This window comes from Capricornis sumatraensis, chromosome 15 (genome assembly GCF_032405125.1).
Source record: "Capricornis sumatraensis isolate serow.1 chromosome 15, serow.2, whole genome shotgun sequence".
In the NCBI taxonomy this organism is placed as follows: Eukaryota; Metazoa; Chordata; class Mammalia; order Artiodactyla; family Bovidae; genus Capricornis; species Capricornis sumatraensis.
This window is the reverse complement of record NC_091083.1, coordinates 63,935,926-63,962,711: the sequence shown is the minus strand read 5'-3', so window position 1 is coordinate 63,962,711 and position 26,786 is coordinate 63,935,926. Positions and strand designations below refer to the sequence as shown.

The following is a 26,786-nucleotide window of genomic DNA, read 5'->3' as shown; positions in this document are numbered from 1 at the left end:
TATATCACATCATCATGATTTGATATATCTTCTGAACTGAAATATATGTTAAATATATTGATATATTTATTTTAAATATATGTAATTTTTACTCATAAAAAAGTAAATAAATAACAAAATTCCTCTTAAGGGAAAAAAGGAATGAATATATATGGCTTAGAGAGGGTAGAAGAACTGTTTAGGTGTTGCTTAGAGAAGCATAAGTCTGGTTTGCAAAAAGAACCTTCTCAGCACAAGGGGACACCTATGAAAAGGGCAGGGAACAGATTAATTTCCAAGAACACAAGTTGCTCGTGAGGTCCATGGGAGGAATTGAAAGGGAAACTACCAAAGTGGGCAGGAGATTATCATAAAGGATATTTAGAACTGATTCTTGCAATCACTGTACAGCTTTTGACAGTTTGAGAGGAAAAACAAAAGTGTCAGATTTGGGTTTTAGAAATGATCTCCTGGGGCTTCCCTGGTGGTCCAGTGGCTAAGACACCATGCTCAGGTTTGATCCCTGGTTAGAGAACCACTAGAGCCCATATGCTGCAACTAAGACCTGGCATAGCCAAATACTTTTTTTTTTTTTTTAAGAAATGATTCCCTGGCAACTGTATGGAAAGATTGGAGTGAGTCAAAGGCATAGTGGGAGACAAAGAGGTCAATAGGATGTAAATGTTATAGCATGTGTTCATTAATCTGATAGGGCTGCCGTAACAAAGGACCACAGACTGTGTGGTTTAAGCAACAAAAAATTTATCTTCTCACAATTCTGGAAGCTAAAAGTCTGAGTTAAAGGTACCAGTGGGATTGTTTTCTTCTGAAGTCTCTCTCCTTGATTTGTAGATGTCATCTCCTCTCATTGGAAGGACTGATGCTGAAGCTGAAACTCCAACACTTTGGCCACCTGATGCGAAGAACTGACTCATTGGAAAAGACACTGACTCTGGGAAAGATTGAAGGCAGGAGGAGAAAGGGACTACAGAGGATGAGATGGTTGGATGGCATCACTGACTTGATGGACATGAGCTTGAGCAAGCTCTGGGAGATGGTAAAGGACAGGGAAGCCTGGCATGCTGCAGTCCATGGGGTCACAAAGAGTTGGACACAGCTGAGCGGCTGAACTGAACTGAATCTCCTCTCTGTACCTTTTCATGGTTTTCCTTCTCTGGTGTGTCTGTTTCCTAATCTCCTCTTCTTATAAAAATGCCATTCATTTGGATTAAGACTTGGCCTGTGGTGGTTTAGTTACTAAGTAGTGTCCCACTCTTGTGACCCCAAGGCTATGTAGCCTGCAGGTTCCTTTGTACATGGGATTCTCCAGGCAAGAATACTGGAGTGGGTTGCCATTTCCTTCTCCAGGGGATCTTCTTTACCTAGGAGTCAAACCCAGGTCTCCTGTACTGCAGGAAGATTCTTTACCAACTGAGCTTTGAGGGAAGGCCCAGGACTCGGCCTAAGGATCTCATTTTAACTTAATTAGCTCTTTAAATTTCCTGTTTATCTCATCTCCAAATGCGGTCCCATTCTGACGTACTGGGGATTAGGACTTCAACATATGAATTATGAGGGGACAGGATTTGGCCCATGACAACGGTCAAGGAAAAATGACAGCTGAATTAGAATAGCAGTGGCAGGGATAGAGAATAGGCACTATGGAGGCAGACTTGGAAGGTCTTCGTGGCCGACATGATGAGTAGGGGTGGGGAGCGGCGAGGAAGAAGGAGATATCTAGGATGTATTTTAGGATTATGGCTGAGAGCACTTTTCTCTTTCTCGGTCTCTTTTCATGCTTTATGTCTTTGCTCTCTAAGATGCCTCTTTTGAAGTCAAGGGTAAAGATTGGATTTTCATCATAATTTAAAGAGGGAAGAAGGCTTTAAGAGTTGAAAGGCATATAAAGTTTGAAAGATAGTGAAAGTATTAGTCACTCAGTCATGTCCCACTCTTTGTGACCCTATGAACTGTCGCCCACCAGGCTCCATTGTCCATGGGATTCTCCAGGCAAGACTACTGGAGTGGGTTGCCATTCCCTTCCCCAGGGAATCTTTCCAACCCAGGCATCAAACTCAGGTCTCTTGCATTGCAGGCAGATTCTTTACCATCTGAGCCACCAGAAGACCTGGGTTCAATTCCTGGGTTGGGAAGATATAATCAAATAATTCCATCTGGGGGATGAACAAAGTGAGGAGTAAGGTGACTTAACACACTTGCATTTCCCCACAACCTTTTCATTTCTTTGGGACTGTGGATATGGAGTCATGTTTAATGTAACTCTCTAAGACTCCTAGGTCTACTTGTGGGCATAATTTCTCTTGTCAAAAAAATGAATAAAAACTCTTAGTTCAAGAACAGGTAGCTTGTATTATCTGCAACCACTGGTGTAACCTGGGTTAGAATTGGTGTTTATTGGAATCATTGCGCCTGAGTAATCTGAGATCCAGTCTCTAAGCCACTCCCCAGATATCACAAGCATATCCTTTAAGGTTTGAGACATCAGTGTTATACTATTAGAGCGGGAGAAAATGAGAGAATTGAAGTGAAAGTACTCTGAGAAACGAGTTGAAGGATTAGAAGCTGCCATTATTTGGTGATTGATGTACCTTGTCTTCAGACTGCATTCTCCAGATAATTCATGTCAACAGAGGCTAGGGATAATTTTCAGCTCTAGAACTGACTGGCATTGGCCTCTAAACTAAGACTGCCTACTACATAGGGACAACTTCCTCATTTACTGCAACTGGAAATTATTTCTATTTGTATCTGGATATACCATTTTGGGGCTTCCCAGGTGGCTCAGTGGTAAAGAACCCGCCTGCCAATGCAGGAGACTCAGAAGACTCTGGTTCAGTCTCTGGGTTGGGAAGATCCCCTGAAGGAGGAAATGGCAACTCATTCCAGTATTTTTGCCTGGACAATCCCATGAACAGAGGAGCCTAGTGGTCTATAGTTTATGGGGTTGCAAAGAGTTGGACACGATTGAGCAACTAAGCATGTAGGCTCACATACCAATTAGGGTTGGGTTTGTTGCACATTTTAACCACAAAGTGAGTGAAGTGAAAGTTTCTCAGTCATGTCCAACTCTTTGGGACTCCATAGACTATACAGTCTGTGGAATTCTCCAGGACAGAATACTGGAGTGGGTAGCCTTTCCCTTCTCGAGGGGATCTTCCCAACCCAGGGATTAAACCCAGGTCTCCTGCATTGCAGGCAGATCCTTTTCCAGCTGAGCCACAAGGGAAGCCCAAGAATACTGGCGTGGGTATCCTATCCCTTCTCCAGCGGATCTTCCTGACCCAGTAATCGCACTGGGGTGTCCTGCATTGCAAGAGGATTCTTTACCAACTGAGCCATCAGGGAAGCCCCTTTAACCACAAGGAGGCTCACAAAGCTCTTCCTTTCATGACACCTTTTATATTAATGAAGTAGATTCTGGGTGGAAAGAGTAAAGGGAAGCTTTTCTTACTGCAGCAAAGATTTTTCCACCTTGAGGAAGCATAATGTCTGAGTTCAGGTATCATGGGTTCAAAGTCTTGCTACTAAGCTGCTTTTTTGTGCCACTTGGAGCAAGTCACTTAAACTCTCTGTGACTTAGTTTCCTCTTCTGGCCAAAGGACACAATACTACTTCTTACTTCGTGGAGCTAGTGCTAGGGCAAATTGAGGTTATACAGTAAAGTGTTTAGGACAAGTTCTTGCACACTGTTGTTCTCTGTAAACTTTGAGGAATTTTGGTTGGTGTTGTTTAATTAGTTTTCTTTTTCTTTGTTTTTTGTTTGTTTGCTTGTTTTTTCACTATTTTCCCCTTCCACTTCGTTGGGGCCTGAGTAGTTGTCTCTTGTGCAGACGGCATTCCTGTCTTTTGACAGCCAAGTGTAATTAGGGGGTTGGAGTAAGGGATAAATTCCAAGAGAGAGACAATGAGACAGAGCCTCAGGCTAAACATGGAGCTAAAGCGGCAAAGGGCTTCCCTGGTGGCTCAGAGAGTAAAGAATCTGCCTGCAGTGCAGGATACCTGGATTTGATCTCTGGGTCGGGAAGATCTCCTGGAGAAGGGAATGTCTACCCACTCCAATATTTTTTTCCTGGAGCATTCCATAGACAGAGACTGGCCAACTATGGTCTGTGGGGTCGCAGAGTCAGACATGACTGAACGATTAACACTTTCACTTTCACAAAGAGGCAAAAGACTTCTGGCCTATCTCAACAATCCAGGATGAGACATTAAATAAAGATGTGTGATCAAAGTGAAATTTGCCTTAACCTGGAGCACTTCCACATTCAGAGACCTATAGCACCTGATCAGAGGCTTAGGAATTCAAGATTCAGATTCTATGAAACTGGTTTACCATGAGAACTGATTTCCTGTGACAGCCTAGGCTAGAGGCTAAAATGTTAGGCTATAGAGGACTAGCAAGACAGAAACAAATGATAGGTAGAATGAACATATATTTTTTAATGGATCAGGTAAGGACCCAGTCTCCTTAGATACTACGGATCTAAGGACCATGTAGGTGACCTGTATACCCATCTTACTGACTCATTGAAATGCTGCCAAAATCCTCTTGTCACAAGTCATAAATTCATACTTAGTGGTACTTGCCATAATCTTATATGTTGTCTCTTCTTTTATGACAAGTTTTGATGATTTATGCTTTATAGGGATGCAGCAAAGCTTTCTTAACCCACACTTTTCTTTCTTCTTCTCATTTTCTTTGCAACTTTTCCTGCAATTGCCAGTTCCATAACCACACTTTCTGGTCCATCCATCTATCAAAAATAAACAAAGAGATGAATAAGCACATACATGAAAAAGTAAAGACTATTATACTAACTGGTATACGATTACACTTTGGTAATTGTAGCAATAATGGTTACAATGAACTACTGAAATGTAATGGCATCTTTGAGACTATCAAGCTTTTATTGGACTTTATTTTTATGCTTAGGATATTTCTATCTCTAGAAATATCATTTTTCAGTATCATCAACACTAGTTCCTCATTTTTCCCAAATCTAGGTATTTGTCAAGGAATGAAACTATGCCTTCAATTAACTTTTTTTTCTTCTTCTTCTTCTCTCCATTCATTATTCACTCAACAGCAATTTTGTTGAGCACCTATCATGTGCCAGACACTTTTAGGTTCATGTCTTAGATGATGTCTAGAGCAGTACATTGAACACTGAATGACCAGTTTATGTGGATGATCAGAAAACAGATCTTCTGAGCTTTACATAGGTCAACAGAACACAGAGTATAGACTCAGCTTCCTCAGCACATTAAGTTCAGTTGAGAGATCATAGTATCTTGTTTCAAATTATGATTACCTCTTTTTTTTTCTCCCAGACTCCTCTATTAAGAGATAACTCTGAATTATTTCTTTCTCACTAGACCATTTGGACTGGAAAAAAATTAGGATCAGGATGACTGTACTCTCTCATTTACTCTAATTGCCCTCACCAGAGTTTAAGCAGGCAGAAGCCAACTCAGGGTTCAGTTCAGTTCGGTTCTGTTCAGTTGCTCAGTCGTGTCCGACTCTTTGCCACCCCATGGACTGCAGCATGCCAGGCTTCCATGTCCATCACCAACTCCCAGAGCTTACTCAAACTCATGTCCACCGAGTTGGTGATGACATCCAACCATCTCATCTTCTCTTATCCCCTTCTCCTCCCACCTTCAGTCTTTCCCAGCATTAGGGTCTTTACAAATGAGTCAGTTCTTTGCATCAGGTGGCCAAAGTATTGGAGTTACAGCTTCAGCATCAGTCCTTCCAATGAACATTCAGGACTGATTTCCTTAAGGATTGACTGGTTGGATCTCCTTCCCGTCCAAGGGACTCTTAAGAGTCTTCTCCAACACCACAGTTCAAAAGCTGCACTCAATATGCCAGCAAATTTGGAAAACTCAGCAGTGGCCACAGGACTGGAAAAGGTCAATTTTCATTCCAATTCCAAAGAAAGGCAATGCCAAAGAATGTTCAAACTACCACACAATTGCACTCATCTCACATGCTAGCAAAGTAATTGCTCAAAATTCTCCAAGCCAGGCTTCAACAGTACGTGAACCATGAACTTCCAGGTGTTCAAGCTGAATTTAGAAAAGGCAGAGGAACCAGAGATCAACTTGCCAATATCCGTTGGATCATTGAAAAAGCAAGAGAGTTCCAGAAAATATCTACTTCTACTTTATCAGCTATGCCAAAGCCTTTGACAGTGTGGGTCACAACAAACTGGAAAATTCTTAAAGAGTTGGGAATACCAGACCATCTGACCTGCCTCTTGAGAAATCTGTATGCAGGTCAAGAAGCAACATTAGGACTGGACATGGAACAACAGACAGGTTCCAAATCAGGAAAGGAGTAGATCAAGGCTGTATATTGTCACCCTGCTTATTTAACTTATATGCAGAGTGAAGTGAAGTGAAGTTAAGTAAAGTTGCTCAGTCGTGTCCGACTCCTTGTGACCCCATGGACTGTATCCTACCAGGTTCCTCTGTCCATGGGATTTTGCAGGCAATAGTACTGGAGTGGATTGCCATTTCCCTCTTCAGGGGGTCTTCCAAACCCAGGGATTGAATCCAGGTCTTCCACATTGTAGACAGATGCTTAACCGTCTGAGCCACCAGGGAAGTCCTTATATGCCGAGTACATCATGTGAAATGATGGGCTGGATGAAGCACAAGCTGGAATCAAGATTGCCGGGAGAAATATCAACTTAGGGTTAGCCCATGATTATCTTCTTTTGCTTCTACAATAACTGAGTGGTTGACAAACACTTTCAGTTTGAAAAGCTGATTCAAGAGAGGATGCAACTTCCAATAGCAATGACCAAAAGAGAAATCATGAAATTAAAATCATAAACTTTAGAATCCCTTGGAAGACTAAGTAGAAAACATTTTTTGTTGGAAAATCATTCAGCACTTGACCATAAAGTCTGTTGTACTACTATTAGAGTGCTTTGGCCATATTCAATCCAGAATCCAGGATCCTCTCTCCTAGTCTAAACTCCACACCTTGAGATTATTTTACAAATCTGTAGACATCCAACATCGACCTACAAAATTTACACTATACACACTAAGACAAGAGTAAGACGCCTCTTCTGATTGATTCAAATGAGCATTCAAAGCCAAACAACAATGGAGAGACAAAGGAAAAGGACTGGTTACTGCAAGAGGTGGTATAAAAGTGATAGATACCTAAGATAAGAACCTGTTGACATTTGGGATAAGGATATTAACGACATTAGGGATTTTGGAATTGCTTTTGCATATGGAAGGGACTTCATTCAAGAAACATTGGCCTCTATTGATATTTGCCAGGTTCCCTAATGAGAAGAACCATCATAGTTGAGGTGATAGATTGCCCTTATCATCAGTTCAGTTCAGTTCAGTCACTCAGTCATGTCCAACTCTTTGCGACCCCATGAATCTCAGCACACCAGGCCTCCCTGTCCAGCACCAACTCCCAGAGTTCACACAGATTCACGTCCATTGAGTCAGTGATGCCATCCAGCCATCTCATCCTCTGTCATCCCCTTCTCCTCCTGCCCCCAATCCCTCCCAGCATCAGAGTCTTTCCCAAGGAGTCAACTCTTCGCATGAGGTGGCCAAAGTACTGGAGTTTCAGCTTTAGCATCATTCCTTGCAAAGAAATCCCAGGGCTGATCTCCTGCAGAATGGACTGGTTGGATCTCCTTGCAGTCCAAGGGACTCTCAAGAGTCTTCTCCAACACCACAGTTCAAAAGCATCAATTCTTTGGCGCTCAGCCTTCTTCACAGTCCAACTCTCACATCCATACATGACTACTGGAAAAACCATAGCCTTGACTAGACGGACCTTAGTCCGCAAAGTAATATCTCTGCTTTTGAATATGCTGTCTAGGTTGGTCATAACTTTTCTTCCAAGGAGTAAGCGTCTTTTAATTTCATGGCTGCAGTCACCATCTGCAGTGATTTTGGAGCCCCCCAAAAATAAAGTCTGACACTGTTTCCACTGTTTCCCCATCTATTTCCCATGAAGTGATGGGACCAGATGCCATAGGGCATATTTATTATATGGCTTTTCACCGGATCTGAGCCATCCCTGTCCTCACTCCCACACAGGCTTCTATGAATTGGACCCATTCTTACTCCCTTTTCCCTCTTCTTCATGGTCTGGTTACCTGCGGAAGCCTGATCCAGGATCACAAGGACAGCTACAGCCAAGAATAAGATTTTAACATATCCTGAGAGGGATAAGGAATGATCCAGCAGCATACTGAATGTGCTAAGGAAAGTAAATTTTCACTCTGTGTTTTATTGACTTGGGTACAGCTAAGTCATGGACAATAAATCAGACAAGAACAGCATCTTCCACTACCCGGACATGAGCCCATAAGTCAGCAGTGCCAGCTGATCATCCAGTGTTCAGAGTCTGTCTCTAGATGCCATCTGGGAAGGTGGAAGGCATTAGCAGAGGACATATAAGTCCTACAAAAGACTATGGCATTGTGGAGGCAATGGACCTTCCAAGAAGCCTTTCCCACTCCTTTACTTGAGTAGTTGAGCCTCCTCCCTTATATTCTCACAACCTCTCTGCTTCTTTTTTTTTTCCCCTGAGGAAGTGGAACCAGTTGGCACTAAGTATTTTTCTAATTCATCTTTATTGGACAGCACTGGCAAGTTTTAACAGACAGTGAGACCCCTGAAAGTAGGGACTGGCTGTGATTTCTGTATGTCCAGACTGTGCAGTGATCATTTGTTGAAAACAATGAATGGATAAATTCACTATGGTATTCATTTGTAGCCTGAAAGATCTTAGGGCTTCCCTGGTGGCTCAGCGGTAAAGAATTCACCTGCAATACAGGAGACCCAGGTTCGATCCCTGGATCAGGAGGATCCCCTGGAAAAGGGAATGGCAACCCACTCCAGTATTCTTGCCTGAAGAATCCCATGGACAGTGGAGCCTGGCAGGCGACAATCCATATGTTGAGTTGCAAAGAGTCAGACACAGCTGAAGCAACTGAGCATACATGCACACTGCTAGATCTTAAAATTGGCATTTCTCATCTAAGAAAATGCAGATCCATTAAGTGGAAGAGAATTGCCTAGGGTACACTATGGGCAAGAAAGAAAAAACTGAGGGCTCTCATAACCCACTCACGGTCCAGGTCTTCATAATTCTGCATTTTTCTCCTTATTTCCTACTCCAGATCCTTGACATTAGCTGCTTATGGGCCTTTCTTGGACTCTGGCCCTGAGTAGAGACCAACAAAGAAGGTATGGAAGGAGGCTATGTCAGGAAGTCTGCCTGTGAGTCCACTGGATTTTCTTTTTTGAGTCTTTGGTGTGCCTTATGGTTATTTTACAACTTTTGATGGATCTAGTGTTCTTCTAATATAGTCTTTGTGAAGTTGGCAGGTATTAGGAGCAGCCTGATGGGGCTCAGGAAGTCTGTTTCCCCTTTATATCCAGATGGCATGTTTTCCAGGAAAGCAGTGAGCACAAAGTCATCCATTGAACTCTCATTGTCTATGACTATGAAAAGAACTTTCTATCCATGACCTGTTAGAATACTCACAGAATCCCTAATAAGTAGATGGAGTTTGTTCAGGGAGCTTCCGTGGTGGCTCAAATGGTAAAGAATCTGCCTGCAATATGGGAGACCTGGGTTCAATCCCTGGATGGAGAAGATACCCTGGAGAAGGGAATGGCTACCCACTCCAGTATTCTTGCCTGGAGTATTCCATGGACAAAGGAGCCTGGTGGGCTACAGCCTATAGGGTTGCAAAGGTCAGATATGACTGAGCAACTAACACTTTCACTCTTCACTTTTTCAAACGGTGCTTAGATTGAGCTATGGATTTAGATCCAGTTTACCTGTCTGCAGAGCATATGTTCTTCCTATATCCCAGAAGATCAATGCCTAAGTAACAAAGGAAGAAGATATCTGTTCAACCTGAAAAGCAGTAATGGGTTGAAGAGAGTTATAGTTGTTATCTTCTGAAAAGGCATGTTCTGTGCAAGCCTAGAGGGCAGAACTCAAAGTCTTGGGTGGAAATTGTGGGGGAGCAGCAGCAGCAGCAGCAGGTTTAAACTAACTGGAAAGATCTCTGATGATTGAAACCATCTAGAAATAGTTGGACAGTCTGGGAGAAGTGGTGGCTCCTAGCGTCCAAATGCTGTAAACTGAGTCAGCATGATCTCTTCTCTCAGATTCTGTGGGGAGGACTGGTATATTGATCAGCTGAATATGGATTTGTTTACCAGGCACAGTGTCTAAGAAGAGAAGAGAGCAATGTTCTGCCACTCTGTTTAGGGAAAGAGACAACAAACATATAATGCAAGATGGTGACAAGTACTATAAAGAAAAATAAAGCAGAGTTAGGGATAGAGAATAATATGATATACAGTGTGTGTGTGTCTGCTTTGAACAGGTTATCCAGGGGAGGGCTCTCAGAGGAAGAAACATAGAGAAGAAAACTACCTGCACTGGGGAAGTGAGCCACATGAATCAGAATCTTCCAGGCAGAGAGAACATCAAGAGCAAAGACTCTAAGGAAGGAAGGTACTGCGTGTTTTAAGAAGAGCAAAAAAATCAAGTGTGCCTGGAGCAGAAGAGTGAGTGAGGGAATAAACAAAAAGAAGCTAGACTAATAAAGGCAGGCAGAGCTATAGTGTGTCAGATCATACAGCAATCTATTAAAGACCTTGTAATTTATTTGATATATGATAGGGAATTGTGACTTACATTTTGAGAGGTCATTCAAATCTGAAAGTTTGTTTTTGTCTCTTTGCCTATAAGATATCACTGAACAGAGGAGCCTGGCAGGCTACAGTCCATGGGGTCCCAAAAAGTCGGACACAACTAAGCGACTTCACTTTCACTTTTCTCCAGGGAAATGATGAAAATGTCTTTTAATTTCTCCGAGTAATGTATTTGGGCTAAAGAGTGTTTTTTGAATGTGTCACCGCCCATGTTCTGGCAGTATGTGTTTTACATAATTTTAATTTTAATACTCATTTTAGAAAAAAATCACTAGAACTTGACCTGGTAATTTTACAGATAACATCACTTAGTATGTGATCAAATATAGATTTAAGAAAAAGGTCTGTTGGTTTCTACAGAAATATGAAGTAAATAATTCTACAATCTATAGACAATAAGGCAAAAAAAAATGTAAGATAACATATAGACAGCTAAAATTTGGGCTACAAAATAGATAAAGAACATTCTTTGGAAGAGAAAACCAAAGCCTAAAGAGGTCAGTTGACTTTCTGAAGGCCACACAGCTGGTAAGCCTTGGAGTCAGGAGTGGGACTTTAGTCTACCTGACTCTAAATCCACAGCTCTTGACAACAGAGAATATTGTCTCACCAAATACATAAATCTTCAGGCTTTATGTTTTTATTTATTTACTTTATTAAATTTCTGTTTTGGAATTGCTATAGATTGACAGGAAGTTGCAAAGACAGTAAAGAAATCCTGTATTTCTGCAGACACTTTCTTGGGCAGGATATTTTAAGGGTTCAGAGGTTATTTACCACATGCTTGTCGTAGACTGGTTCCAAATAGGAAAAGGAGTATGTCAAGGCTATATATTGTCACCCTGCCTATTTAACTCATATGCAGAGTACATCATGAGAAACGCTGGGGTGGAAGAAGCACAAGCTGGAATCAAGATTGCCAGAAGAAATATCAATAACCTCAGATATGCAGATGACACCACCCTTATGGCAGAAAGTGAAGAGGAACTCAAAAGCCTCTTGATGAAAGAGAAAGAGGAGAGTGAAAAAGTTGGCTTAAAGCTCAACATTCAGAAAACGAAGATCATGGCATCCTGTCCCATCACTTCATGGCAAATAGATGGGGAAACAGTGTCAGACTTTATTTTGGGGGGCTCCAAAATCACTGCAGATGGTGATTGCAGCCATGAAATTAAAAGACGCTTACTCCTTGGAAGGAAAGTCATGACCAACCTAGATAGCATATTCAAAGGCAGAGACATTACTTTGCCAACAAATGTCTGTCTACTCGACGCTACGATTTTCCCAGTGGTCATGCATGGATGTGAGAGTTGGACTGTGAAGAAAGCTGAGTGCCGAAGAAATGACGCTTTTGAACTGTGGTGTTGGAAAAGACTCTTGAGAATCCCTTGGACTGCAAGGAGATCCAACCAGTCCATTCTAAAGGAGATCAGTCCTGGGTGTTCATTGGAAGGAATGATGCTAAAGCTGAAACTCCAATACTTTGGCCACCTCATGCGAAGAGTTGACTCATTGGGAAAGACCCTGATGCTGGGAGGGATTGGGGGCAGGAGGAGAAGGGGATGACAAAGGATGAGATGGCTGGATGGCATCACTGACAGGATGGACATGAGTTTGAGTAAACTCCAGGAGTTGGTGATGGACAGGGAGGCCTGGCATGCTGCGATTCATGGGATCGCGAAGAGTCAGACACGACTGAATGACTGAACTGAACTGTCATAGATCAATCCTGATGACTTTTACAATGGGTAGATTTGGGCAACAAGTCATAGAAACAGAGAGTGCTGCGAAGTCGCTTCAGTCGTGTCCGACTCTGTGTGACCGCATAGACGGCAGCCCACCAGGCTCCCCCATCCCTGGGATTCCCAGGGCAAGAACGCTGGAGTGGGTTGCCATTTCCTTCTCCAATGCATGAAAGTGAAAAGTGAAAGTGCAGTCTCTCAGTCGTGTCCAACTCTTCGCAACCCCATGGACTGCAGCCTACCAGGCTCCTCCATCCATGGGATTTTCCAGGCAAGAGTACTGGAGTGGGGTGCCATTGCCTTCTCCGAGAAACAGAGAGTAGACAGTGGTTACTCACAGAAACAGAGCAGAGAGTGATTACCAGGGTCTGTGTGGAGAAGGAAATGAAGAAATGTCAGCCAGTGGCACAAAATTTTATTTTTGCAAGATGAATAAGTACTGAAGCTCTATTGTACAACAGTGTTTCTATAGTTAACAGCATTGTATGTTATACTTCAAACTGGAGAAATCCAGTTTCTCCAAATGTAGTATTCTGAATAATTATCATATAATATCAAAACAAGGAAACTGACATGGCTACAATATACATGTATATTTCACCCTCATTTTATCACATGTGTTGATTAGTGCAAGCAATCAGTATACAAAACTATTCAATCAATGCGGAAATATTTTAATATTTCAATACAAGAAATATTCCTTGTACTGCCCCTTTATAGTAACATTCCACACCCTACTTCCTTAGCATTTCTAACCCCTGGCAATAAACAATTTGTTCTCCATCTTTCTAATTTTGTTGCTTTTGAGAATGTTCTGTAAGTAGAATCATACAGTATATGACTTTTGAGGTCACTGCTTATAGCAATAGTTTGTACTTTTTATCACTGGATAGTATTCTTACGGATATACTACATTAACATATTATAGAACATTTTGGTTGTTTCTAGATTTTGGTTATTACAAATTCTTACCAGCAAGGTGTGAGGGAGTCAGTCTCCCTCAAATGCATGTGGTACTGTCATAGTTTTTAATTCTAGCTGATCCAGCAGATAAGTAGTACTACCTCATGCTGATCTGAAATTGCATTTTCCTAATTGCTAGTGATGTCAAACATCTTTTTGTGTACTTATTTGCCCTCCACAAATCATCTTTGGTGAGATGTTTTTTCCTTTCTCCATTTTCTAAATGCTATAAACTCTGTATAGGAGGTTTTGTTGGATACTTATTTGCAAATAATATCTTTCAGTCTGTAGTTTTTCTCCTAATCCTTTTCTTTTTTTTTTATTCATTGCCTCCTATAGTTAATTTTTTCTTTTTTGTGGTGATAACAAGATCTCTTTCTCACAAATTTGAAGTATATGATACAATGCTGTTAACTATAGAAACACTGTTGTATAATAGATCTTCAGCACTTACTCATCTTGCATAACTGAAATTTTGTGCCACTGGCCAACATTTCCTCATTTTCTCCCTCACACAGACCCTGGTAACCACTCTCTACTCTGTTTCTATGACTTGCGGTTGCCCAAATCTACCCATTGTAAAAGTCATCAGAATTGGTCCGTGACAAGCATGTGGTAAATAACCTCTGAACCCTTAAAATATCCTGCCTGAGAAAGCGGTTTTTGCTTACCTGAGACTTGAGCCTTGCCAGATATTTTATGCTGACCATATGATACATGATGAATACCTGGTTTCTATGCTTTTAGGCTAAGGTGTATCAGAACTCTAAAAGCAGAGCTTGAAGATTATGAAGCTAATTTCATTCATGTGAGTGCTCTATGCTTACATGATTGATTTCCAATAAAAACCTGGACACCAAGGTTCCAGTGAGCTTCCTTGGCTGGCAGCACTGTGCACTTGTTATCACACATTATGGCTGAGAGAATTAAGTTGCATCCATATGACTGTACTATGAATCTCATATCTGGTTTTTTCTAGACTCATTTATCTTTTTCTTTTGCTAATTTCAGTCTTTACTCTTTAAATGTAATAAATTGTGCACATGAGCTTACCCAGGTCTTTCTGGTAAATCATCAAACCTGATGGGTCATGGGGATCATCCAAAACAGCTAGACATATGTAACAATGGAATAGAATTAAGAGTCCAGAAATGAATCTTAATTCTTATGTCAATTGACTTTTTATGAGGGTTTCAAGACAATTCAATGAAGAAACAGTCATCTTTTTAACAAATAGAATTGAGAAAATTGGAAGAACACATGCAAAAGACAAAATTTAGACTCCTATGTTAGATCATGCAAAAATAAATTAAAATGGATCAAAGAGATAAGTGTCAGAGTTAAAACTAAACTCTCTTAAGATGAAAACACAAGAGTAAACCTTCATGATCTTGAATCAAGAGATAAATTTTTAGATATGACACTGAAACCAAAAGTGACAAAAAAGAAAGTTCATCAAAATTTAAAATTTATACTTTAAAAGATACCATCAATAAAGTGAAAAAGGTACTTAGAGAATGGAGGATATACGTAAATGTAAAATGTCTAACACATCAAATCATATATCTAACAAGCATAACTCAAGAGATGGAGTACTTCAAACTGGAGCTGGAACCTATGCAAAAATGAAGCAAATGCAAATACTATCTTTCTAACATTTTGTAAGAAGTTAGCAGCAATTTGGAGGTCAATTCTCATTTAGAGAATTGATGGACTATTAAGCTACAGGGGACCCTGAGCAGCAATGATAAAAAGAAAGCAAAAGCTAGCATGCTGCATGATAGTGAAAGTCTATAATAAAGAAAAAGGAATATATAGGAATTTTAGAAAGACATAATGATCAGAGTGGTGGAACAACCACCATCAGTCTCCACCAGGTAGGGTAGGAAGAGTAACTTTCTTGAATTTTTTAAAATTTTGAGCATGTGTTTTTTCTAACACAATTTTAAATTGAGACAAAATATTTCATTGTAAACTTATATAGTAAGATGCTGTGAATACTGGTGTGCTATAAAAATTGACATGTAAAAATTGCAATAAAATATGAATGCATAGAATTTGTTATTGACAATCCATTTAATGAATATGCAAAGAATCACTTACTTAACAATCATTAGGTTGGTACAAAGTAGTTTCAGTTTTGCATTGTTGAACTTTGCCAACTGATATTGGAGTACCTTTTTAAACAAATGTGGTTATCTTTTACATCATCTTAATGCACATTCCTTGCTTTATGCTTTTGCTAATGAATTATTACTAGATGCTTATTTTATATTCATTTTAGACTATAGAAATGAGTTTAGACAAAAAACAAATTCTAGAAATTTTCTTATTCAAGTTCAAAATGGGTCATAAAACAGTGGAGACCACTTGCAACATCAACAATGTATTTGGTCCAGGAATTTCTAATGAACACATAGTGCAGTGGTGATTCAAGAAGTGTTGCAAAGCAGACAAGAGTCTTGATGAGGGGTGTAGTGGCCAGTCATTGGAAGTTGACGACTGATTGAGAGCTATTGAGAGCATCATCAAAGCTGATCCTCTTACAATTACACAAGAAGTTTCCCAAGAACTCAACGTTGGTCATTTTTACAGTTGTTTGGCATTTGAAGCAAATTGGAAAGTTGAAAAAACTCAATAAGTGGGTGCCTCATGAGATAACCACAAATCAAGAAGACTGTTATTTTAAAGGGTCATCTTCTCTTATTCTAAGCAACAACAATGAATCATTTCTTGATCAGATTGTGAGGTGTGATGAAAAGTGGATTTTATACAATTAGCTCAGTGGTCGGACCAAGGAAAAGCTCCAAAGCACTTCCCAAAGCCAACCTTGCACCACGAAAGGGTCATGGGCACTGTCTGGTGGTCTGCTGCCAGTCTGATCCACTACAGCTTTCTAAATCCCAGGGAAACCATTACATCTGAGCAGTATTGGCAAATTGATGAGCTGAACAGAAAACTGCAACGCCTGCAGCCAGCATTGGTGAACTGGAGGGCCCAATGTTTCTCTGCCATAATGCCCAACAGCATGTCACATGACCAGTGCTTCAAAAGTTGAATGAACTAGGTTGAATGAGGTTTTGCCTCATCAACCATATTCATCTGACCTATCGCCAACCAACTACCACTTCTTCAAGCATCTCAACAACTTTTTGCAGGGAAAATGCTACCACAACCAGCAGGATGCAGAAAATGCTTTCTAAGAGTTCGTTGAATCCAGAAACATGGATTTTTATGCTACAGGAATAAACAAACTTATTTCTCATTGTCAAAATTGTGTTGATGATTGTAATGGTTCCTATTTTGATGAATAAAGATGTGTTTGAGCCTAGTTATAATGATTTAAAATTCATTGTCTGAAACCACTGTTACATTTACAGTAACAGAAATATTAGAAATATTTCATCACTAATAGAAATATTACATCATTTTCTTCTTTAAACTTTAATTCTAATAGCTTATTTTTATTCTGCCATACCCTAAAATTAGACCTTAATGTAATAAATTTTTATTTTAAAAGTCTATATTGATAAGTCAATCATATTTCTCTGCAATAAAGCATAATTTTTATTGTGAAATCTGTGTAAATAAAAAGTTATAAATATTTACCATTTCAAGATTGAACCATTATTTTAATACTTAGAACAAAACTGATTAGAACCACATGAATGTATTATAAAATGTGAAAAACAATTATTGATGAAGAAAAATTTTTGTTTTACTTAAAGGCATCCTCTTAGTAAATAGATAGTGCTTTCTTTATATTAGTTTATATATACATAGATGAATATTTCTTTTACTAATGAGATGAAGGTCAGTAAAAACTGTCTTCCCAGTTTTTATTTTTAAAAATGGAATTACCAAGAGACTTTATTCAATCAAAAGTAAATATGAAGGTTGAAAGATTAGGTGTCAAATATATAAATGATAGATACACACAAAGAGAGAGAAATGCAGTTTGTTTCAGTTTAGTTCAGTTCAGTTGCTCAGTCATGTCCATCTCTTTGTGACCCCATGAACTGCAGCACGCCAGGCCTCTCTGTCCATCACCAACTCCTGGAGTCCACCCAAACCCATATCCATTGAATCGGTGATGCCATCCAACCATCTTATCCTCTGTCATCCCCTTCTCCTCCTGCCCTCAATCTTTCCCAGCATCAGGGTCTTTTCCAATGAGTCAGCTCTTCGCAAAAGGTGGCCAAAGTATTGGAGTTTCAGCTTCAACATCAGTCCTTCCAATGAGCACCCAGGACTGATCTCCTTTAGAATGGACTGGTTGGATCTCCTTGCATTCCAAGGGACTCTCAAGAGTCTTCTCCAACACCACAGTTCAAAAGCATCAATTCCTCAGCACTCAGCTTTCTTTATAGTCCAACTCTCACCAAAAATCCCATTGTAAGCTATCACTAAAGTTTATCTACAAAGATCTATCAAACACCAGCTGATTTGCTTTGCTGTCCTTGCTTTTGGAAACAAGAATTGAAAGTCACTTGAATTTCCAAAGGATTTGTTGTCCAAAGTCTATGATTACTTACTTTCTGAACACCAGCACCAATCTTTCAATTATCCACATTTTATACCTGCAGGTTTTTCCACTCTAAATAATCCATGATTGTCAGAAAAAAAGAGGAGAGGGGTAAGTTTTCATTCAAGAGTGAGAGAAGAGAAATTTAGAAAGTGGAGATAGAAAAGAAGAACATGTTAAAATGGTTTGAGTATCACAACACATTTGAAAAACGAGGGTCAAAAAATGAGTTCCCTTAAATTATCAACATGCATATGTTGGAAAAAACATTGTATCCAGTATCCCAGCTTCACATTTACTACTTTGTATTGTCTGACCTTCTCATATTTGTTGAGATTACATGAACAGCAAGTTTTTACTGAGCATCCACCATGCACAAGGCACTGGTCTACCAGCTTGGGACACAGTCAGGAACCAGAGCATGGTATAAGGGCTCTGTACATTAGAGTGGTGATGACAGGCTATATGTACATAACTAATGAAATAATGCAGAAGGACAGCAAAGAAATCTACAAAATATTTCAAAGAGTTCAGTGATAGGAAGAAGATGAAGCAAAGTAGAGTGAGGAGTGGATTATTTCTAAGGAGGTGACATTTACGGGAAAGGCATAGAAGAAGAATACTCTAGGCTGAGGCAGAGTGGTGGTCTCAGGATGTCTTCGTCATGGAAGAATGCCTCTGTGAAGTTGGCATGTGACCTGTGTGATGAGGTGTTTGCCATACAAAAGAAATGGAGAAGAGCAGCTTGGGCCAAGGTACAGTAGAAAGAAGGTAATCAACTTGCCCAGGCTTGCTAAAGACTTTCTTGGTCTCGGTCTCTAACTCCCATGTTCTGGGAAGACCCTCAGTCCTAGGCAAAGTAGGGTATTTGTCAGCCTAACAGGAGGCCCAAGAGCTATTGGAATATGAGGTCTACTTAAGGGTCAGTGGCCTGAGGCCAAATACCTCTTCTATAGCAGGGATCCCTGGCAACTTGACCTAAACAAAATAAAAAGAATTAGAGAGTAAACCTTCTCGATTCTGAGATATGTAGGCATCTGAGACTGTGGCTCTCAGTAACACCCCAATCATAGCTCAGCACAGGAATAATCAACTTGGAGTGAATAGCTGCTTCTTTGTGATATCGAGAGTAAAGTTGCAGAACCACCTGTTGCTGTACAAACAGCAAGTGCATGACAGAGGCAGATGAAGCATAGGCACCCTGCACATGATCAGTATTCATGGACGAAATGGACATCTGGACAGGCATACAATGAGACAACCACAGTTGGAGGCTTTGAGTAGACATTTGAGTGGAAAGAGCGTTGGAAAGATAAGTAGAATTTGTGATGTTGTTCTTAATAGGATGTGCTCTCAAGGCAAGTCCGACTTGCACCTGTGTCTAGTTAAATAAGTGTTTGGTGGTGGAGGCAGTAGTTTCTAACTATAACTGGATTTATTTCTGGTTGAAGCATTAAACAAAATTCGACCTCATGATACAAACAGGGGTTTAAAGTCAACACTTACAAAAAATGTCGGTAGGGACAGGGAAGGGAGAACTTGTTTGGGAATTTTGATGTGACTGCATAGGTTCTTCACATATGATAGCGGGGTTTCAGGTGTTAATAAAATCAAATTTTCTGTCTCAACTATCGAGGCAGCTCAAAACTGTGACTTTTTAAAAAAATTTTTATTTTTACTTTATTTTACTTTACAGTACTGTATTGGTTTTGCCATACATTGACATGACTCCACCATGGGTGTACATGCATTCCCAAACATGAATATTTCTTTCATTTATTTATTTATTTATTGTGGAAAAATACTCAGACACACAAATATCACTTGAAACCAAATATTAGCACGTATACATTAGTATATCAGAGGAAAACAGGAAAAGAATTTAAGCCCAATATGAAGGATCCCTATATCTTCTATACACTTATCTTTATATATTTCTAATTATAAGGTAACTCTCTTCATTCTTGCCTTGGCAGTTGCAATAAGTCCATCTCTATGGCATCCAATCCCCAATAGAACTGTCCCCCATAAAATAACATCAGTAGAATTGGCTCCCTGCATATTAGTCCCAATACTTATATAGATCTGCTGTCTCAGGCTCATCAGAAAACGTTGTATCCTCAGCGCTGTCAGGAGTAGGTGTCAAAATCTAGGAAGAATCTCTCTGGGAAGCCGTGGCCCCAGTTATTCTGCTTTCTTGAGTCACAGTTGCTTTAACTGTTACCTCATCAGTAAACCCAGGATGGGGGGAAAAAGGAAAATCATCATGAGTAATATATTCAACATTAAGATTTTTGAAGAAGTTAGGATGGATTGGCCATTGAGTGTATGGATCATAACTTCTTAGGGGAATGCAGCATGATTGCTTGTTCATACAAAGTAATTTGTACCTTTCAAGAAGTAAACATCGTTTTCTGCAGTATCCTATATCATTCTTCCAGCATCTTTCAACAAACCAGCCAGCTGCAGGGGAAAAACCAAGCAGTCAATTTTTAAATTCTAGCAAAAGATTACAAACAGCAATTCCAAAATTTGACAACCACTATTATTGCCATCTAATATAATATGATAAAAATACTACAAGCCATTTGGAGAGACAAAGAAGAAAGCTAAAACTTTATAGTAAAAACTGTGACATGTGTCATTAAGGAAATTGCTGTGGGTGGGAAGAGGGACAGAGTGAAGGAGGGAGAGGAGGCAGGAGAGAGTCTGGAGAAGGAAAGAAGAGGAGGGGAAAGAAAATAAGACAGAGGACACATACATAAAGCTGATATTTAAGCCACGGAAGGCAAGAAAGATGAAAGGAGACCACAGGATACACAAGAGACAAAGAGTATTTTAGAATACATGCTAAGTCAATTCAGCCATGTTCTACCCTTTGCGACCCTAGGTTCCTCTGTCCATGGGATTTTCCAGGCAAGAATAACAGAATAGGTTGCCTTTCCCTTCTCCAAAAGGACCAGCAAATGCTCAGCCCCAGTATTAAGAAACAGCATAGTGTCTTTAAGGTACTGAAAATCTGAAATATAACGTGCAAGGAGCAGAGGAAATGAAATGAACTTGAAGTAGCAATGCCATCACCTAGTCCCTATAGGCCATTTGAAGCATTTTCATTTATTTCAAACCATCATATGTTCTAATTTACTTTAAATTTTAGACTGTTAGCTAGGATAATACACAGAAATTAGTTAAGAGAAAAGGAAGAATAGAATTTGGAAAACATGTTCAGACAGATAAAACTTGATGGCAGTTGAAACTGAGGCTGTGAGAACTGCAAAATGAAGAGGACAGATTTCAGACACTGGTAAATGGAATAAAAAGGTAAATGGAAGATGGAGAAATCCAAGTACATTACTACATTTTTAAGTAGATATAGGGGAGATTCATGATGCTTGCCATTCATTGAATAGTAAATTGAGGAAAGAATATGAATTGGAGGGAGGAGAAAAAGGTGGTTACAAGTATTTGTTTTGGGACATTTAATACAATATGGGCTTTCTCTGCTGGCTCAGTGGTAAAGAATCTGCCTGCCAATGCAGGAGACATGAGTTTGATCCCTGGGTTGGGAAGATTCTCTGGAGAAGGAAATGGCAACCCACTTCAGTATTCTTGCCTGGCAAATCCCATAGACAGAGGAGCCTGGTGGGCTACAGTCCGTAGGTTTGCAAACAAGCTGGACAAACAGTGACTATACAATAACAACAACACAATATAGCTCAGAAGTACAAAGGGCAGTGGGATATAACGGTAGCGACTCAGTAGAGAAGTTTATACTTCAGTTGTAAATTTTGGAATCATTGCTTATGGCCAGTATGTAAAGCTATAGTTATAGATTAAGTGTAGTGCATGTTGGAATAATATGACATAAAAGAGGACCATGATTAAATTCTGATTAGTGTCAATATTGAAAGCTCAGATAAGAGGAAAATGTTCAGAAGGCACAGCCAGATAAACTGGAGCAAAACAGGAGAATGAGGCCCTTGAGAATTAGATTAGCTTACCTAGAACAAGACCTTGGGAGAAATTGTGAGTGATGTATAATAATTAATTAAGAGGCATTCAGCACAACTCCCCCCATCCCGTTCCTAAAATCAGTTTGGAAATGGGGAAGTTAAGGAATTAAAACAGCAAAAAAAAAAAAGAAAGGTGAGTTATACAATTAATTACCACTGTGGTTGACTAGAGCTTAATCCTACATGGAACTCTGGCAACAAATTTTTGGCTAGGACAAAACTATCATTCTTGAGGGTCAGAGGAGCTGGAATATTTCTTCCCACCATTCTGCCAGCCAGTAGTTAATAGATGATCCCAGAGTGAGCTGAAAATCCCATGACATTTCTGGAATGCCCACTATAGGGCTGATTTGCAAGCAATCAACCATGCTTTGAGATACTGCTGGTGAAATCAGGCTGGTGTGCATGAAAATGGCAATGCCACAGGGACACAAGAAAAGCTGTATCAAGTTTGACTAGATTTTGCAAGTGAGGAAAATGTTTCCTAAAAGAACACATGGACATTTGTAGGCAAATACTGCTGTGAGGTTGAACAAGATAAGTCAGATGTCTCTATTGTATTTAACACAATGAGCGTCACTGGCAATATTCAGAGTGGTAGTGAAACGAAGCAGGACACTATGATCCTTGCCCCCACCACCCATGTCCTCTGCCTGCCTTTTGTCTGTGGAAAACTTTAGTCAAAGAATAAGTTTAATCAGAGAAGTGAGAAACAAAGGAAAATAGCCAAAGGAGACTAAATAATAATAATGTAATCATTAAGCATAGTCAGGGACCTTTAGTTCTTTTTCAAGGGCTAAAAGATAATATTCTAAGCCATATCCTGTGAGTTGTCTTATATATGATAAAACACCAGGTGGAGAAGTTAATTACATGATGATCAGAGCTGCCACAATTCCTAGAACTGGTCTCAAAGAAATGGGAAAAAACGGACCCTGGAACTGAAGATTAACTGTATCTAAAACAAACATGATGATGCCGGCCAGACCACTGAGGACCAATTTGAAGATGACTGTTAGAGATGACAGTGTTGTTTCTGTATGTAGCCATCCGCCCACTTCTGTCTATAAAAGTTCGTGCCCAGTTCATGCCCACCTTGCTTGTGCGGGGTGGGGGTGGGGGGTCGTCAGCCTTTGGACAGATGTCTGTTACCCTCCCCTCCAGTTGCTGGCATCTGAAATGAAGCAAGCTTTCCTTTCCACCAACCTGGCTTTTGAGCAGCGAGCAGCTGGACACCACACACACACTTTCAGTAACAGCAGGAAACGGAGAAACAGAAGTAAAGTGATTGACATGTGAATGAGAGAAGTAAAAGTAGCACCTGGAAACCAAACTCTTAGGAAGTTTAACTGTGAGAAAGAACAGAGAAATAGATAAGTACTTGGAGGTCAATATAAAGTCAAGAGAGGGTTTTTCAGGTTTGTTTTGAAGATTGGGAAATAACAGAACACAACCATAAATATTAAGAAAAAAAGAAGTAGAAAGGGGGAGATTAAAGTAGAAGAGAGAAATGAGGGAAAAAGGAAGGGTATAGTCCTTGATTAGGTGACAAAGATCAAAAGCACATATAATACTTGACTGATTTGGAGAAGGCACACTACCTCAGCTATGTCAAGAGGAAAAGAGAAGATGGGTGCAAAGCCATACTGAACATTAACTTTAAAAATACGCAACACATAAAAGTTGAGTTATGTTTTATGTGGAAGAAAGTTTCAGGACTTAAGCCCAGGAAGCAGCATCTCAAGTAACCCCAAGGGAACCACTCCAGGAAGGCAAGGCAGGCAGGCTGGTTTTACAGAAGTTTTCCAACAAAGGGAAGGTAGTCAGAACATCAAAAGATTATTGCATATTAAAGGAAAACCAGATATCTCAAGTTACGGAAGTTGTTGTTTTTCTATGCATGGGAAGAGTCATAAGTCTGGACTCACTGAAATCATTCCTTTGATATCCACTTCACCTATCTGGAGCCAATTCTTCTGGATTTTTACATCTCAAGTTTCCCCAGTGCTCACCATGGGGAGTGACTGCAGTCTAATGACTGCTAAATGGCAGATATTCTTCCTGAGTTCCATCAGGGCTCACCATCCATGGTGGCTGCAATTGCTGATGATTGTGGCATCCTTTGTTTACTGATATGGCAGGAAATTTTCCAATTCTCACTGGTATGAGTGTTGGCAATGGTAAAAATAAAAGTGCTATTTGAATTTTTAAAATCTTGAGATGTGGGATAAAGTCCTAAGATGGGATAGGAGGGAGACACAGACAGGAGTGGAGCATAAAAACTGAAGAGAAAGAATGTCAGTGCAAAATAGTTAAGAAAGAACGATCAGCTCAGACAAGCAATACAGTAGGCTTTCTAAGAAGCATTAAAATTCATTGGAGGGTGAGGATATGCAGGCAGATTCTTTACCAGCTGAGCCACTAGGGAAACCCAAGAATACTGGAATGGGTAGCCTATCCCTTCTCCAGGGGATCTTCCCAAGGAATCCAATGGCAGTCTCCTGCATTGCAGGCAGATTCTTTACCAACTGAGCTATTAGGGAAGCCAAAGTGAAACTAGTCTGTTCCATTTATCAAGCAACTACATGACCATCTTTCTCAGCAAACTGCCCAAGAAACACCAATGTCAGTGTATTCTAGGAAACAACTAGTGCAAAAGCTGTATGTTGGAGGAAGACAATGATGTATGAGGAAGGTCAAGTAATTCTCAAAACAACCTTTTTTGGATTTTATTTGATAAAGTAAGAAAAGTACCATTTGTGGGTTGAGAGAGAAAGAGAGCACAATGAAAATTTGGCTCCTATTTCCTCCACCAGAGTATCACTTCTCCAGTGATTTGTCATTTTTTGTTAATTATTTTACTGGCTCCAATTCTTTTCCCTTGGTAAAATTTCCTGTAGATTTCAAAGGTAACCATTCTACCTTTTTAATGCTGGACAAAGTCTAACACTGCTTCCACATTCCTCACTTCTATAAAGATTACTTCACCATGTGTCTTTTCCTCCAGAGTGTCCATCCTTGAAACCTGTGTCCCCTCAGCATTTCTCTTCCATTCCCAAACTTGTTAAATCATCTTGTTCTGTCCATTCTTCTTCACTCTTGCCTCTCACTTCATTCCTCACTACTCCTTTTCAACTATTCCCTCCAGAGTTGGAATTTGTGCACAGCCCCTCATTCAAGAGAAGTTTGAGCCCTAACTATGGTACAGGTTCTATTCTAGACATTTGGGATATATTTGTGCACCAAGCAGACAAAAACGCAAGGCAGACTTTCTAGCAAGGGAATCAGACAATAAAGAAACAAAGTACCCTCTATGTGAGATGATGATAAGTGGTTTTCAGAAATAAGAAAGAATAGATTGAAGTGGAACCTATTTGGTGTGTCATAGGGATAGATGACAGTTTCTTCAATAGCAGTTGGCATAGGTCTTGACAGACTGTGACAAAAACAATAACTTTAAGATGGTGAAGGGATTAGCCATGCCAGTATGTGGGGCAAGCCCATTATAAGCAGAGGAAATAAACAGAACTCTGTGGGTTGAGCAAGCCTGGCATGTTAGAGGACAGGTCTTGAGGTCAACGTAACTAGAGTAGTGGGAGATGAGGTGAGAGAAGTCATAAGCATCAGACCATGGAGGATCTGGTGGGCCACTGTAAGGACCCTGGTTACACCTTGTTCTGAGAGAAGAGGGGGTCACTGCAGAGATCTGAGCAGAAGAGGCACAGAGTCTGACTTCTAATGTGAGCAGATCACACCCTATGTTTTCTTGACTGAAGACTGCAGGAGGCAATAGCGGAAGGACGGAGACCTGTGAGGAATCCACGGCAGTAATGGATGAGAGAAGACAGTGGCTTGAATCAGAGTGTAACACTGGAGGTGATAAGATGGGTTGATTCCAGGCATAATTTGCAGGTAGATGTAATAGATTTCCTGATAGATATGGATTTCACAGCTTAGAATATCAAAGATAATTCCAAGAATATGGCTTAAGCAATACAATGATGATGATTGGGAATAATCTTATAACTTGGTAAACATTATTTATATATATATATATATATATATGTATATAATTACAGCAGTTATTTATTTCAAAGTTTCTCAGCCTGGAATTATTATGTCATTAGCATTTGTGATCTTTATCGCCACTATTTCAAAATCATTCATCTAAAATATGAATAACAATGACACTAAGAGAGGCACAATAAGCCATCTTGTCCAAACGTTGAACCATGTGTGAATTATCTTGTAAGAAAAAAAACAGATACAGAATCAGATAGCATTAACTTAAATATAGCTATTAAAAGTAGTCCACTGATGGACAGTTTGGCTTGGTAAAAAGTTTCTTTACAAACCCTCAGATGCAGTCTCACTGTAAAACACAAAATATACTCAAAATTTTAAATAGGTTGTAAAATAGAACCTATAAGTAGAAAATCTACAAATCATCAGGAAAAACTACCATCCTCAACATAAAAGAGAGAAACAAGCAGAACCACATGCTTTGTACAAAAATCAAAATACTTGATAAATATATGCATATATTTGAAGTTTGATTTGAAGTTGACTTCTTCATAGTCAAATAATGGAAAATATTATAAACATAAATATTTTCTTTTATCTAGAAGTTTGCAATGTTCAGAAATTGACAGTGCACTAAGTAGACAGGAATAAGTTGTATTTCTAGGAATATTTATTATGTTGAATGGTTTATGTCTATAAATGGTTATAGAGAATATACTTGTATATAAAACATAAACATACGTAGTAAAAATAAAAAGGGCATAAATGTCAAATTATGAAAGTGGATTT

General features: G+C 39.7%; 1 protein-coding gene across 1 annotated transcript; it reads right to left on the bottom strand.

The window, feature by feature from the left end:
- Positions 1-4,524: 4,524 nt before the first annotated feature.
- LOC138091161 (beta-defensin 115-like) lies at positions 4,525-8,241 on the bottom strand. The gene is made up of 2 exons (XM_068986804.1): positions 8,148-8,241; positions 4,525-4,754 (listed from the first exon to the last, which is right to left on the bottom strand). The coding sequence occupies exons 1-2, from the start codon at positions 8,239-8,241 to the stop codon at positions 4,525-4,527; spliced, it is 324 nt and encodes a 107-aa protein (XP_068842905.1).
- Between the last annotated feature and the right edge of the window lie 18,545 nt (positions 8,242-26,786).